The 12,781-nt window shown below is 42.5% G+C and overlaps 1 protein-coding gene across 2 annotated transcripts; it reads left to right on the top strand.

The window, feature by feature from the left end:
• The first annotated feature begins 442 nt into the window (after positions 1–442).
• LOC308531620 (zinc finger protein 677-like) lies at positions 443–12,633 on the top strand. 2 transcript variants are annotated; one of them, XM_081108629.1, is made up of 7 exons: positions 443–598; positions 2,426–2,489; positions 3,779–4,054; positions 5,100–5,226; positions 8,457–8,530; positions 9,355–9,631; positions 12,376–12,633. In XM_081108629.1, the coding sequence occupies exons 3-7, from the start codon at positions 4,040–4,042 to the stop codon at positions 12,387–12,389; spliced, it is 507 nt and encodes a 168-aa protein (XP_080964755.1). In that variant the 5' UTR covers positions 443–598; positions 2,426–2,489; positions 3,779–4,039; the 3' UTR covers positions 12,390–12,633. The 2 variants fall into 2 exon arrangements, with proteins under 2 accessions (XP_080964755.1, XP_080964756.1); XM_081108630.1 differs by lacking the exon at positions 443–598 and having other exon boundaries at positions 2,373–2,849; positions 12,376–12,561.
• Positions 12,634–12,781: the final 148 nt, after the last annotated feature.

Here is a 12,781-nt window from a genome sequence, read left to right as displayed (position 1 = left end):
GAATTCCAGGTTCCTCCTCCCTCTTTATGCTTTTGCCACAGCTGTCATTTACTCGCTAGCACCCTAATAAAGAAACAGCCCCTCTATCTGGGGTGCCTTGTGCCATCAGAGGTCACCGGGCCCTTTCCTCCCTTTAAAGAAGTAAAATAAACGCCCTCCCTCTGCTCCTGTCTCTTCTCTCCCTTGTGAATCCTTTCGCAGCCGCGTCCCCAGCCAAAACCCTGACAATGACGTGGGAAACTCCCCCAGGAAGGGCTGTCCCTGTGGGAGGAGGTGCGGAGACCCGGGGCTGCCCCCTCGCTCCTGCCCCGCCCTCCCTCCCTCTGTCCCTGCACAGGCCTGGCCGCCGGGCTCGGCCCCGCCCCCATCGCGGAGTCGCTCAGCTCAGGCTCTGGCCCCGCCCACCCCGCGGGGAGGCGCATGCGCAGTTCCTTGCAGACGCGGAAGCGGCTGTGGAGGGGAAGGTGGCGCTTCCCCCTGAGGAGGGTGTTTGTCTTTGGAGCTGACGCTCCCCGTCCCCCTCCCCGCAGGGAAGGCTGAGGGCGCTGCCGCCGCTGGAGTCCTTGTTGGGGTCCCCGCCCCGGAGCCTCTCTCAGCGGTGAGTCCGCGTCCCGGGAGGCTGCGCGGTGCGGGCGCCACGTGCCTTTGGGAGGAAACGGAGGCCCCGGCCCGGGGTCTCTCCGCCTGTGGCTGTGGCCACCGCCTGCCGCGCGGTTTTCCCGCTGAAAACCGTTCCCGGGGCCGCCGGTGCTCCCCGCGGGGCTGAGAGTCTGGGTCAGGGGGTTCCCGCCCTTTGCGCCCCTCCCCCCGCCCGGCGCTTCCCGCCCAAAGAGCCCGGATGGCTCCCGGCCTGGGGGTCTGCACCCCCTTCCTAGGCCCACCCCCATTTAATAAGGGGTCTGCGTGCCCGGGGAGCACAGTGTCCATGGGGGGGCTCAGGGGGGAGGACGCGGTGTCCCCTGAAGAGGCGACCTGCCCGCGGGGAGGGGCTTTGTGGGCGCGGTGACTGCGGGGGGCGGGAACCCAGGCTGGGGGGTCAGGAGAGGGAGTGAGACAGACACGTGGGCGGGAGAGAGGGCAGCGAGGGGTCCACAGAGAGGGGGGCTCAGGGATGAGGGAGCAGAGGGAGCAGCCCTGAGTCAGCAGCTGTGGGAGCGGACAGACGGGAACAGGCAGCAGAGGGGCCGCGGGCGGGGGCAGGGGGAGACGCAGACGTGTGTGGAGATGGAGCCTCAGAGACCGGGAGAAAGAGCCCCTGAAGGGAAGTAGGTTTCAGGAGTTTCATGGTCCAGGTGTAGGACAGACAGAGAGAAAAGGGGAGAGAGAGCAGGAGAGCGGGGGACACAGGAAAGGACAACAGTGGAGGGAAAGGGGGCAGGAGACAGACAGATCCACAGACAGAAATACATAGTAGTGGGAGGAGGGGAACCCTAATTTGAATGAGAGGAGCTGATGGGATATGGATGACTAAGTTATGATATATTGGCTTGTGTGTTGATATGGTTAATTTAACAACTGAATTATTGAAACAGATTTGACTGAAGATTATAAATCTCCAGTTTATAAGGTTTGCCAAATGTATACTTGTTTGCTTCCATTTGCAAACCTTATTCACACGGAGGGAGAGACTGGTATGTTCCTGATGGGCCCCTTGTCCTTTGCTGGGATGGCAAGAAGGAGGTGACCTGGGAAAGGAATGACTGAGTCTGCCCCAACAGGATGCTTTATCAGGAATGTTAGAAGGATCAATCTTTTCTTCTCCCATGGATTTGCATTTTCCATCTCTGACATTTCATTCATGTAAATAGTTGTTAAGTGCTGAAATAAGCATTGGTGACATCTCACAAGCAGCTCTTATTCTTAATGTAAGGTAGTCTCTACCTTTTTACATCTTTAAACCTAAATATCATTACATTAAAAAAATAATCACCCTAATTGTTTTTATGGGGTTTTTTGTTTCTTTTTCTTCTTGTATCATTCCAGAGGTACTGCAATACCAACTTGATATGTGGAGTGGACGATGCGTGGAGTGGATGGAGCAAACTCCTGTTCCATTTTCCTGCTACAAAAATACATTTAATATAATGTCCTTTGATACAGGACATATCACATATTAAACTGATAAGAACAGATACTATGCTTGATCTTAGCCAAAAGGCTGAGTAGTGATGTTTTTAGTTTCAAATATATTGTGTGTAGTTCACATTCTAACTCCTGTATTGTTTCTACTGTTTATCATGTCTCGGAATAATCATTGGCACTTAGTAATATGAGGCGATCTCAGCGGGCACTGGTAAGGATGTCAGTGATCTTAACAGAGCCAAGTTCTTTGAGCAGCTGCTTCCTTGCCTTTATGTGATTTGTTGATTTAGTGACTGAGCCACAAAGGAGCTGCTCCCCTCAAGTCGCTCTTTTCCATTCTCAGAAAATGTTGAAGGACGGACTGGATTGACCTGAAACCTGGTTCCCACAGAGACCATCTGTTCATGGTGAATTCACTTGATCAGCATATTTGAGTATCTAACCTTTCCCAAAGATTTTAGCATGAAGATCTGTTCTCTAATTTCCTGGGAAAAGAGGAAGGAAATCTACCTAGGAAACCTGCACTGGTAAAACTTCTTGCTTCCAGTCATCTGTGGGAACCATGCCAGTGATACCAGATAGTCAGGGGTAATTAAGAGTGTGAAGGACTCATCTGTAATATGCCAGACAGCCAAGGACACTCTGAGCATGGGAATCTTATCAGGGTGATCAAGGACTATACAGAGATACAAGGCCACTGCAATCTACACTGTGCCCTTCTATAACCCAAAGGATCGATGTCACTGTTGGCAGGAAGCGTCTTTCGTGTAAGTAGTATTAAACTATATTAGTAAGGTTAGAGACCTCAGATGAAGCTGAGAGCTGGTAAGGCTATGACGTGAGGCTAAGAGCTTGTGGAGAGCTCAGATATAGCAACCTTGTGAACCCAGCATGCTAAAGAGGCTGGGGAGATATAGGGAGCTCAGGTGCCTCTACTATCTGAGGCTGTGAGTTCAGGGGCAGCATGTGGCTGCTCAGATGATAGCTGTAGGCACAGAGGATACTGCTGCTGCTTAAGGCTGTAGGTACAGAGGCTTCTGCTACTTTGTGGGAAAGATGTATTTATCAGCCGGTGTGCGGCTGCCTGTATAGGATTATTGTGAAGAGCTGTTTTGTCTGATGGCTCATTGTTAGCAGTGCCTATAGGGCCACTACCTTCTATAATAAGGACTCTCTTATATACCCACAACTTCTCATGGCATCTCCTTCTACTATTTCGTGTACAAAAAGGTACAGCCCCTGGCAGAGAAGCAAGGACCCCACAGTTGGGGTAGTTGAGCTGAGGGTAAAGGAGGAACGTAGACTAAATTACCAACAGTTGGTACAGTGAGCAGGGTTCAAGGAGGAACTTCTCACAATTAGCACTATGAGCAGGATTGAGGAGAAAGCTCTCCCGAAGAAATGGATCCTACTCTGACACATGGTGTAGTCGAGCAGAATTCGGAATAATATATGGACTCAGAGCAGCTGTGCTGTGACACATCACACTACCCAGAGGCCTCAGGTGTGCTGGGACTGATGTTTGTTACCGAGGGCTCCTGAAATCAGCTCTAGGGGAGCCTCACAGGCCTCAGGCGTGAACTGGAGAAAGATGGCATAGGATGGGCCTCAGTGCAGGTTTTTTTGGGGTGGCGGTAAGGGGTGCTCTGTTGCTTTTGGTTTTTCAGGAAATCAGCACGTGCTCTCATTGCTGTAGGAGTTTGTGGAAGTCTTTGGAAGGACAGACACATGAAGACAGAATAAAACACCTCACATGTAGGAGATCATTGTTCCGAAGACTCCTGTGACAAATACAGGATGGGGTGGCGTTTTCCTCATTTCCAGGTTCTCTGACTGTGGATGTGAGGTGAGCTCATTAACAGGCTGTGCAGATGCCTTCGAAGGCACGTTGTGTGACTTCTCAACATATTGTCACCTGAGAAAACATCCCAGGACCAGGATCAGTAGCCAGGACCAGATGGCTGCTTCTCAGGTAAAAGATGTTTCCTGGGTCAGAAACTATATTTGCTTTTCCACTGATATCTTCGGATTTATTTCTCTACTGTTGATGTTTTGCCTTGCTAGGTTCTTTTCCTTTCCTTATTTCTTTCCTATTTTCTGGTGATAGTCAATGTCAGCAGTTTCTATATTTCCCTCTCTCATTCTTGAAGTATATTTTTATTGATTGCAAAAAGGAAGAGAAAGAGAGAGAGAGAGAGAGAGAGAGAGAGAGAGATAGAGAGATAGAGAGATAGTAACATGAGTGATGAAAGGGAATCATTGACTGGCTGCTTCCTGCATGCCCCACATTGGAATCTGGCAACCTGGGCATGTGTCCTGACCAGACCTTTTGGTTAATGAGTCAATGCTCAACCACTGAGGCACACCCGCTGGACCAGGCAGATGATCTTGTTCTAAGATTACCCATAGTGAATTTTCAAATAGGATTGTGGCTTTTGTATATCCTATTCCATGAGAACTATAAATTCCATTAACAAAGTCCTTGAGATCAAAGTTATATATGAAGTTTCCAGTGTTTTCATTTTCTGTGTATTCAGACATATGGCACATGATCCGGTAACATTGGTATCACAAGTAAAAAGTGAGCTTATTACACAAGTGGAAACAGAGGCCCCATCTCAGAACATGAATCAGCATGTGTATTTTCCGAGAAGTGCAGTTGTTTTTTGAATTACACTTGAAGAAGTGCTTATATTTCGGACATATCTTGACATTTCCCGCTGAGAAATATACACCACTGAACCTTAATAATGCAAACACAGCAGTCAGAAATCCATATGCCTGTGTCCACATCCTAATTTTAAAGTTTATTTTCCTGAAATGCGAAATCCGTACCATGGATTGTTGGACATGTGTCACCCTCATGTGTCAGTGTTTGAAAACATATCAGCGAATTTTATTGGGGCAAAGTGATCTTATTGGATGATTCAAGATACTCCCCTAGCGCTGTTTTCATGTTGGGTGACATGAACTCTGCCGGCAGTCTCTTGGTAAGTGTGTCTTCTCTTTTCATGCAGAGACAGCTGACCTTCACGGATGTGGCCATAGATTTCTCTCAGGAGGAATGGGAATGCCTGGACCTAGCTCAGCGGAAATTATACATGGATGTGATGTTGGAGAACTATGGCAACCTGGCCTCCGTGGGTGAGGATGACTTCTCTCCTGAATTCCTATGCAGGGGTTTTATTCCATTTATTACCAGGGTTTTGTTCCTTTTATTATTTAACTAGAGGCCCTGTGCATGAATGCATGCACCAGTGGGGTCCCTTGGCCTTGCCCCACGTGATCCGACCGAAACTGGCTCACCGACATCCCACGAGAGGTCCCGGATGTCAAGAGGGCACAGGCCTGTCAAGGGACCCCACCAGTGAACTATCACGGTGGGGTAAGACAAGGCAGGTTGGCCAGCTGGGAAGGTACCACGGGAGTGCTCCAGGGTGTGTCTACCCATCTTGCTCAATCCCAATCCACTGGACCCCAGTAGCAAGGTACCCTACTGGTTGGAGTGTCTGCCCTCTGGTGGTCAGTGCATGTCATAGCGAGCAGTTGAGCTCCCTTAGCACATCATTAGCATAGTACGCTTTGATTGGTTGAATGGCCAACTGGTCAACCGGACACTTACCCTATACTATGAAAGCCTAAAATGCTAAGTGTCCAGCCTAGAAAGCAGAAGCCCCCTAAAGATATCCTATACAATAAAAGCCTAAAATGCTATCTTTAGGGGGCTTCTGCTTTCTAGGGTAGATTCTTACTCTCTGTGTTGTGTATCTGATCTCAAAACTTCCATCTTGCAGACATATCTCATTATGTATTAAACCACTACTTCCTCATTTGCCTTAAAAGGAAGGCTTGCTTATAACTACCTTTTTTTTTTTTATAAAATAATGTGGACTATATTAGATTACTCACCTGAGGGACATCCTGTAGTATCTCTCTCTTTGTAACTTGTGTGCTTCAGTGACAAAGTGTCATCAGTGTTTCTCTTTGTGGTATCAGGTGATAATACCTCTTTTTATTTTTTAGAAGGATAGTATTGCATTACATGTATACAGTAAATTTTATTCATTCATTCAACTATCTATGGACATTTGAGTTGGTTCCATCTAATGCAGGCTCTTCTGAATAACATTGTAATGGACACAAATGTGTAAATGTCTCTTGAAGATCCTCTGTGAATATTTTTCAATATATACCTAGAAGTAGGATAGCGGCCAGAAGTATTTTATACTTTACAGCATACAAATTAATGCACCTTCTACATGAAGTAAACTGTTAATTATTTAATTTCACTTTATGCTGCTATTCATGTAATTTCACACTTAATTTGTTATCTTGTACTAATTTCTATTACGGTACAGGAACACCGCTAACTTTGAGGGTTGGCTTTAAATATCATGTGTTGAGAAACTCATTGGATTTATATATATTTTGAGAAATATGTAGTCTGTGATTTGCAACACACAATTCTGTGACCTATTAACAGATCATTTTATTATTTTCTATTTTTGTTGTGATCATGGGAGCTACTTAAAATATTTTAAGGCTATAACAATATACTTTAAACTCAGTATGTCAGTTGCATACAAAACTGTGCTACTTGCCATCTCTACCCCTGTACCCACTGAAGTTATTGATATCCCATTATCTTTTACATTTTGTGTCTTCTAGCAGAGATTTAAGATTTTATTCCTTTTATTTATTCTTTTTAAAAATATATTTTTTGAGAAGTTATTTTTTCATATGCTTTTAGGATTGTATTCTGGGATTCATGATATTTTCAATTTCTCCAATTGTCATGACCTTCAACTGTTAATTTTTTATATAAGGTGTTTAATTCAGGTATTATATTTTTTAATTTCCCATTTTCCTGTGGTGTTTGTAAAATATTTTCTTTCTCGTAGTATTTTTATTTTGATTATATAATATTATGGTGATATATAGTTCTCTTTTTTTCTACTTTTTAGTTTTAATATATTTATTTTTCATTTTTCTTCAGGTAATTAATATATTTCCATTAATATATTGCCCGTTTGATTACATATATTTTGTTTTTCTGATGGGACATTTTTTTGTTTCTTTGCATGACTCGATGTCTTTTGTTAAGATTCAGGAATTGTAAACAAGCAGGCTTTTGAATATGCTTTTTATAGGAGGAAACAACTAATAACCATCTGTAGCATAAATTCTATTTTCGGTCAACACTGTTTTCAGGATCTGTAGTCTTGGTTCAGTTGTCTGTTTAATTGCCCATTTTAAATGTTGTATGTTTCTTTCTCAGACCCATGATATCTTTTCTTTTAAAAAAAATATATTTTATTGATTTTTTACAGAGAGGAAGGGAGAGGGGTAGAGTGTTAGAAACATTGATCAGCTGCCTCCTGCACATCTCCTATTGGGGATGTGCCTGCAACCAAAGTACATGCCTTTGACCGGAATTGAACCTGGGACCCTTCAGTCCACAGGCCGACACTCTACCCACTGAGCCAAACCGATTAGGGCCCCATGGTATCTTTTCAAGCTTCATATACATCTTCAGTGCCGCAGTCTTTGTTGTGCTCAAACAATTTCTCATTGTTTCTTTGTAGCAACCACTACAGGGCACTCATTGTGTATCGCCATTCTGTTCGCACTCTGTGTCATGCACAACAGACACTTGTTATTCAAGATGCTTCAAAACAGGGAGATCACTGAGCACCCACTTCCCTCTTTCCTCTCTCCACTGAAGAAGCTGGGAGGTGGAAGTTGTGTGTGTTCCCCCTCATCCCGCCTGATTCAGGGTTCAGGATCTGCATGCAAATGAAAGAGATGAGACAAGAGATAATTTGGTAAATGGGGGGCCAGGTGAGAGCTCATTTCAAGAGGATGGACTCCACTTGTGCTCAGGCCTTTCCATCCTTTTATTCAGTTTGAGATACACCTGTAGTCCTTAGGCAGACAAGTTCTAGTAACAGACAGACTATCTTATCAATAAGGATTTATATGACTATCTGTTGGGGAAGTTGCTTCAGCTACCATTCTCTGGACTAAACAGTGGATACATAGCCCTGACCTTTGCCTGGGCTTCAAGGGTCACCAGCATTCCGGGCTCCTTGTCCACACCTCTCTGCTAGATAAGACAATAGGCGGCTGCCCACAGAAGTGTTTTGATAATATTGCAATTGTGTGCCAGGGTGTTTGAGCAGGTATCATTGGCAAATGTAAGCAACTCTTTGTTCCTCTTTGATGGGACTTTTCCTCGTTGTACCTATCGTGAGCTTTCTTGGAATTCTGCACTTGCATTCGGCGTACTCAAAAAAGTCATTTGGTCAGTATTTGCTGGTAATTTCAAAGTGCACTCATTTGATTGTCAAAACTAAAAATTTGTTTTCTTTCAGCTATGCCATCTGAAGATGCCCAGGCCTTTTTCCTAAAGCCCAGAATTCAAGATTTATTCTCTGAAATTATACTGGTAAGATATAAAAGGTGTGGTTTTGATAATGTACACTTAATGAAAGCCTTGGAATTTGAGGACGAATGTGATGAGAAGAGGGGATGTTAATATAAACCGAAGTAACCTGGAACGGTTATTCATAATACAGTTCTTGTTAACTAAAGAGGTCAAGTGTGCTATGCATTTGGGAAACCTCCCACTTTAAAGTCAATTACATTGGCAGATCAGTGTGTTTCTGCACATGATGATTGAAAACTTTTTACTGTTATGTATTCTTAGAAAAGGAATCTTTGGTGTGAATAATGATTAGAATTATTTAAAATGTGGGGTGGGATTAATCTTTTAGTCATTAATTTCTAAAATTTAGATATTTATAATGTTTCTATAAAATTAAAATCTGCTCAATTTGGCAATTTATGATTTTTAAAAAATATATTTTTATTGATTTTAGAGAGGAAGGGAGAGAAAGTGAGAGAAACACCAATAATGAGAGACAGTCATTGATTGGCTGCCTCCTGCATGCCCCCTCGTGGGACCTAGCCTGAAACCCGGGCATATGCCCTAATGGGGAACCAAAACATGATCCCCTGTTTCATACATCAGTGCTCAACCACTGAGCGCTGCCAGCTGAGCATTTTGGCAATCTTTTAAATGAGGACTCCTTATTCTTCCCCAAACAATTTTATTTTTCTGTTTTGTCTATAATTTCAATAAATTGGGAATGTTTTTTTACACAGCTATCATGGTTTAATGTGTATCACAGAATAGTTCTTACGCAACAAGTGTACATGTTTCTTGAACTTATAACTGTCCCTAAAGGCCCTTCTATCTCCCATTACCAGCAGAGTAAATATAATGAAGACGCAAGTTACCAATGGAACGAACATTGGAAAAACTTTAAGCAAGAGTCATATCTTCATAATCAATGGAGAATTGAGCTTGCAGAGGATCATTATAAAAGTGGAAAACTCTTTGACCAAATGCCCACACACCATATAGGTCAGGTTTTTCCTATTGTGGAGAAGACACAAGAAGAAAGTAGATGTGTCAAATCCTTTCAGGAATCTTCAAATTACCCTGAAAAAAAGAATATTCATGCTGGGGAGCAGGATTACACAGGTAATTCATGTGGTAGAATCTTCAGTCAAATATTCAATCTAAATAGACTGAAAGAATTCCATAGTGAAGAAAAACATTATAAATGGGAAAATTCTAGTAAAGCATCCAATTGGCCTTTAGGTTGTATTCTAAATGAAAGAAGTCAAACTGGAGAGAAGCCTTACAAATGTAAAGCATGTGGCAAAGCCTTTAAATGTCATTTAACTCTTATTGTACATGAGGGAAGAATTCATACTAGAGCAAAAGTTGACAAACTCAGGGAAAATGGAAAACACTTTAGTCAGTCCTCAGGATATACTCAACATCATAGATATCATACAGAAGAAAAGTCTTATAAATGTTCAGAATGTGGCAAAGCCTTTGGCCGGCCATCAGTGCTTATTCTTCATCAGAGAATTCACACTGGAGAGAAACCTTACAAATGTAGAGAATGTGGCAAAGCTTTTAGCCAGTCCTTTCACCTTAATCGTCATCAGATTATTCATACTAAAGAGAAGCCTTGTAAATGCACAGAATGTGGCAAAGCATTCAATACCTCAGCAACCCTTAATCGTCATCGGAGAGTTCATACTGGAGAGAAGCCGTATAAATGTAGAGAATGTGACAAAGCTTTTAGCCAACACTCAACCCTTACTCTTCATCAGAGAATTCACACTGGAGAGAAACCTTACAAATGTAGAGAATGTGGCAAAGTCTTTAGCACATCCTCCTCCCTTTGTCGTCATCAGAGTATTCATACTGGAGGGAAGCCTTATAAATGTACAGAATGTGGCAAAGCGTTCAGGCAGTCTGCAACCCTTAATCGACATCACAGAGTTCATAGTGGAGAGAAGCCGTATAAATGTAGAGAATGTGACAAAGCTTTTAGCCGACACTCAAAACTTAGGAATCATCAGAGAATTCACACTGGAGAGAAACCTTACAAATGTAGAGAATGTGACAAAGCGTTTAGCCGACACTCAACCCTTACTCTTCATCAGAGAATTCACACTGGAGAGAAACCTTACAAATGTAGAGAATGTGGCAAAGTCTTTAGCATGTCCTCCTCGCTTAGTCGTCACCAGAGTATTCATACTGGAGGGAAGCCTTATAAATGTACAGAATGTGGCAAAGCGTTCAGGGAGTCTGCAACCCTTAATCGACATCACAGAGTTCATAGTGAAGAGAAGCCGTATAAATGTAGAGAATGTGACAAAGCTTTTAGCCGACACACAAACCTTAGTAATCATCAGAGAATTCACACTGGAGAGAAACCTTACAAATGTAGAGAATGTGGCAAAACCTTTAGCGACTCCTCAAACCTTACAGCACATCAGAGAGTTCACACTGGAGAGAAGCCCTATAAATGTAGAGAATGTGTCAAAGCCTTTAGCCACTCCTCATCCCTTACTTATCATCAGAGGGTTCACACTGGAGAGAAACCTTATAAATGTAGAGAATGTGGCAAAGCCTTCCGTGTTATATCATTACTTACTTGTCATCAGAGAGTTCACAGTGGAGAGAAGCCTTATAAATGTAGAGATGTGGCAAAACATTTACCAGCTTCTCAGACTTTACAAAGCACCAGAGAGTTCACATGAGACAAGCCTTACAAATGTAGAGAATGTGGCAAAGCCTTTAGCCAGTCCTCATTCCTTATTAATCATCAGAGAGTTCACACTGGAGAGAATCCTTACAAATGTAGAGAATGTGGCAAAGCCTTTAGCCAGTCCTCATCCCTTATTAAGCATCAGAGTATTCACACTGCAGAGAAACTTTGTACCAGGTAAATGTAGAAAATGTGGCAAATCCTTTGGCAGCTCCTCAGGCCTTGCTAAACATCAGAGTTCATTCTGGAGAGAAGCCTTGTAAATGTAGAAAATATATCCACCTTTCATCAGTTTCCTGCCTTACTGCACAGCAGAGTTCATACCTGAGAGAAGAATTACAGATGTGAGGAGTGTCGTAAGTCCTTTACCACCTGTGAGAACTTACTGAACATCACAGAACTGATACTGGCAAGAAGCCTTATTAATGTGAAAAATGTAGAAAAGCCTTTACCTGTACCTGAGAGAGTTTATACCAAAGAGAGTCCTTACAAATGTAGAGCATGTGCATTGACTGTACCCACAGCTCAAAATTTACTGAATAACAGACGATTATATTGGAGAAAGCCTTGCACTGTAAACAATGTGAGAAAGCCTTTAATCTGAGGTCTACCCTACTCAACATTTTAGGAATCATGCTAAAGAGAAAGAGCAATAATATAAAAGTTTTCATCCAAAGATTCAACCATGATTTATCATTTAGAATGATAAAAAAGGTTTTACAAATTATGAGCCATATGTCAAAGTGTATATCTTAATTTATATGTCATACAACATCTAATAATTATTGCTGAATACAAGCCCAGCAGATATAAATAATCTGAGAAAGCTTACTCAGTATGCAAACCTTACCCGACATCAGAATTCATACTGGAGAGAATCAATACAAATGTAAACAATGTCCTAAACATTTAATCAGTATCCGTAGTTAATTCCTCACATTTGAATTCATTCTAGAGGGAAACCTTAAATCTGAAGAATATGGGAAATCGTATAGTTGGACCTACAGCCTCAGTCAATATTAGGGATAGTAATTGGGTAGAAATTCTACATTCATGATATAGAAGGGAGGACTTTTGTTAAAAATAGAGAGTTTACAAATCTCCAAGGAATTTATGCCTTTAGATGACTTTAAAATGTAAAAACTTGCCCTAACAGGTTTGGCTCAGTGAAAGGAGCGTCGGCCTGCGGACTGAAGGGTCCCAGGTTTGATTCCGGTCAAGGGCATGTACCTTGGTTGTGGGCACATCCCCAGTAGGGGGCGTGCAGGAGGCAGCTGAATTGATGTTTCTCACTATCACTCTCCTCCCTCTCTGTAAAAAAAAATCAATAAAATATATTCTCAAAAAAAAGATGTTTCTAACTATCCCTCTCCCTTCCTCACTGTAAATAATCAATAAAATATTTTTTTAATGTAAAGACTTGACCCAAGTATGTAATTGATTATGAATTTTAAAGTATTACTGAATTCACACTAGGTAGGTAGCCAAAATGCCTTTCAGGTATTGCTCTAAATGAATGTTTCCTACACAGTGTACTCCAAACTTTAAATGTAATTAGTTAA

The sequence above is a fragment of the Myotis nattereri genome (genome assembly GCF_964212035.1).
Source record: "Myotis nattereri genome assembly, chromosome: 15".
Taxonomy (NCBI): Eukaryota; Metazoa; Chordata; class Mammalia; order Chiroptera; family Vespertilionidae; genus Myotis; species Myotis nattereri.
This window is presented reverse-complemented; position numbering and strand designations above follow the sequence as displayed.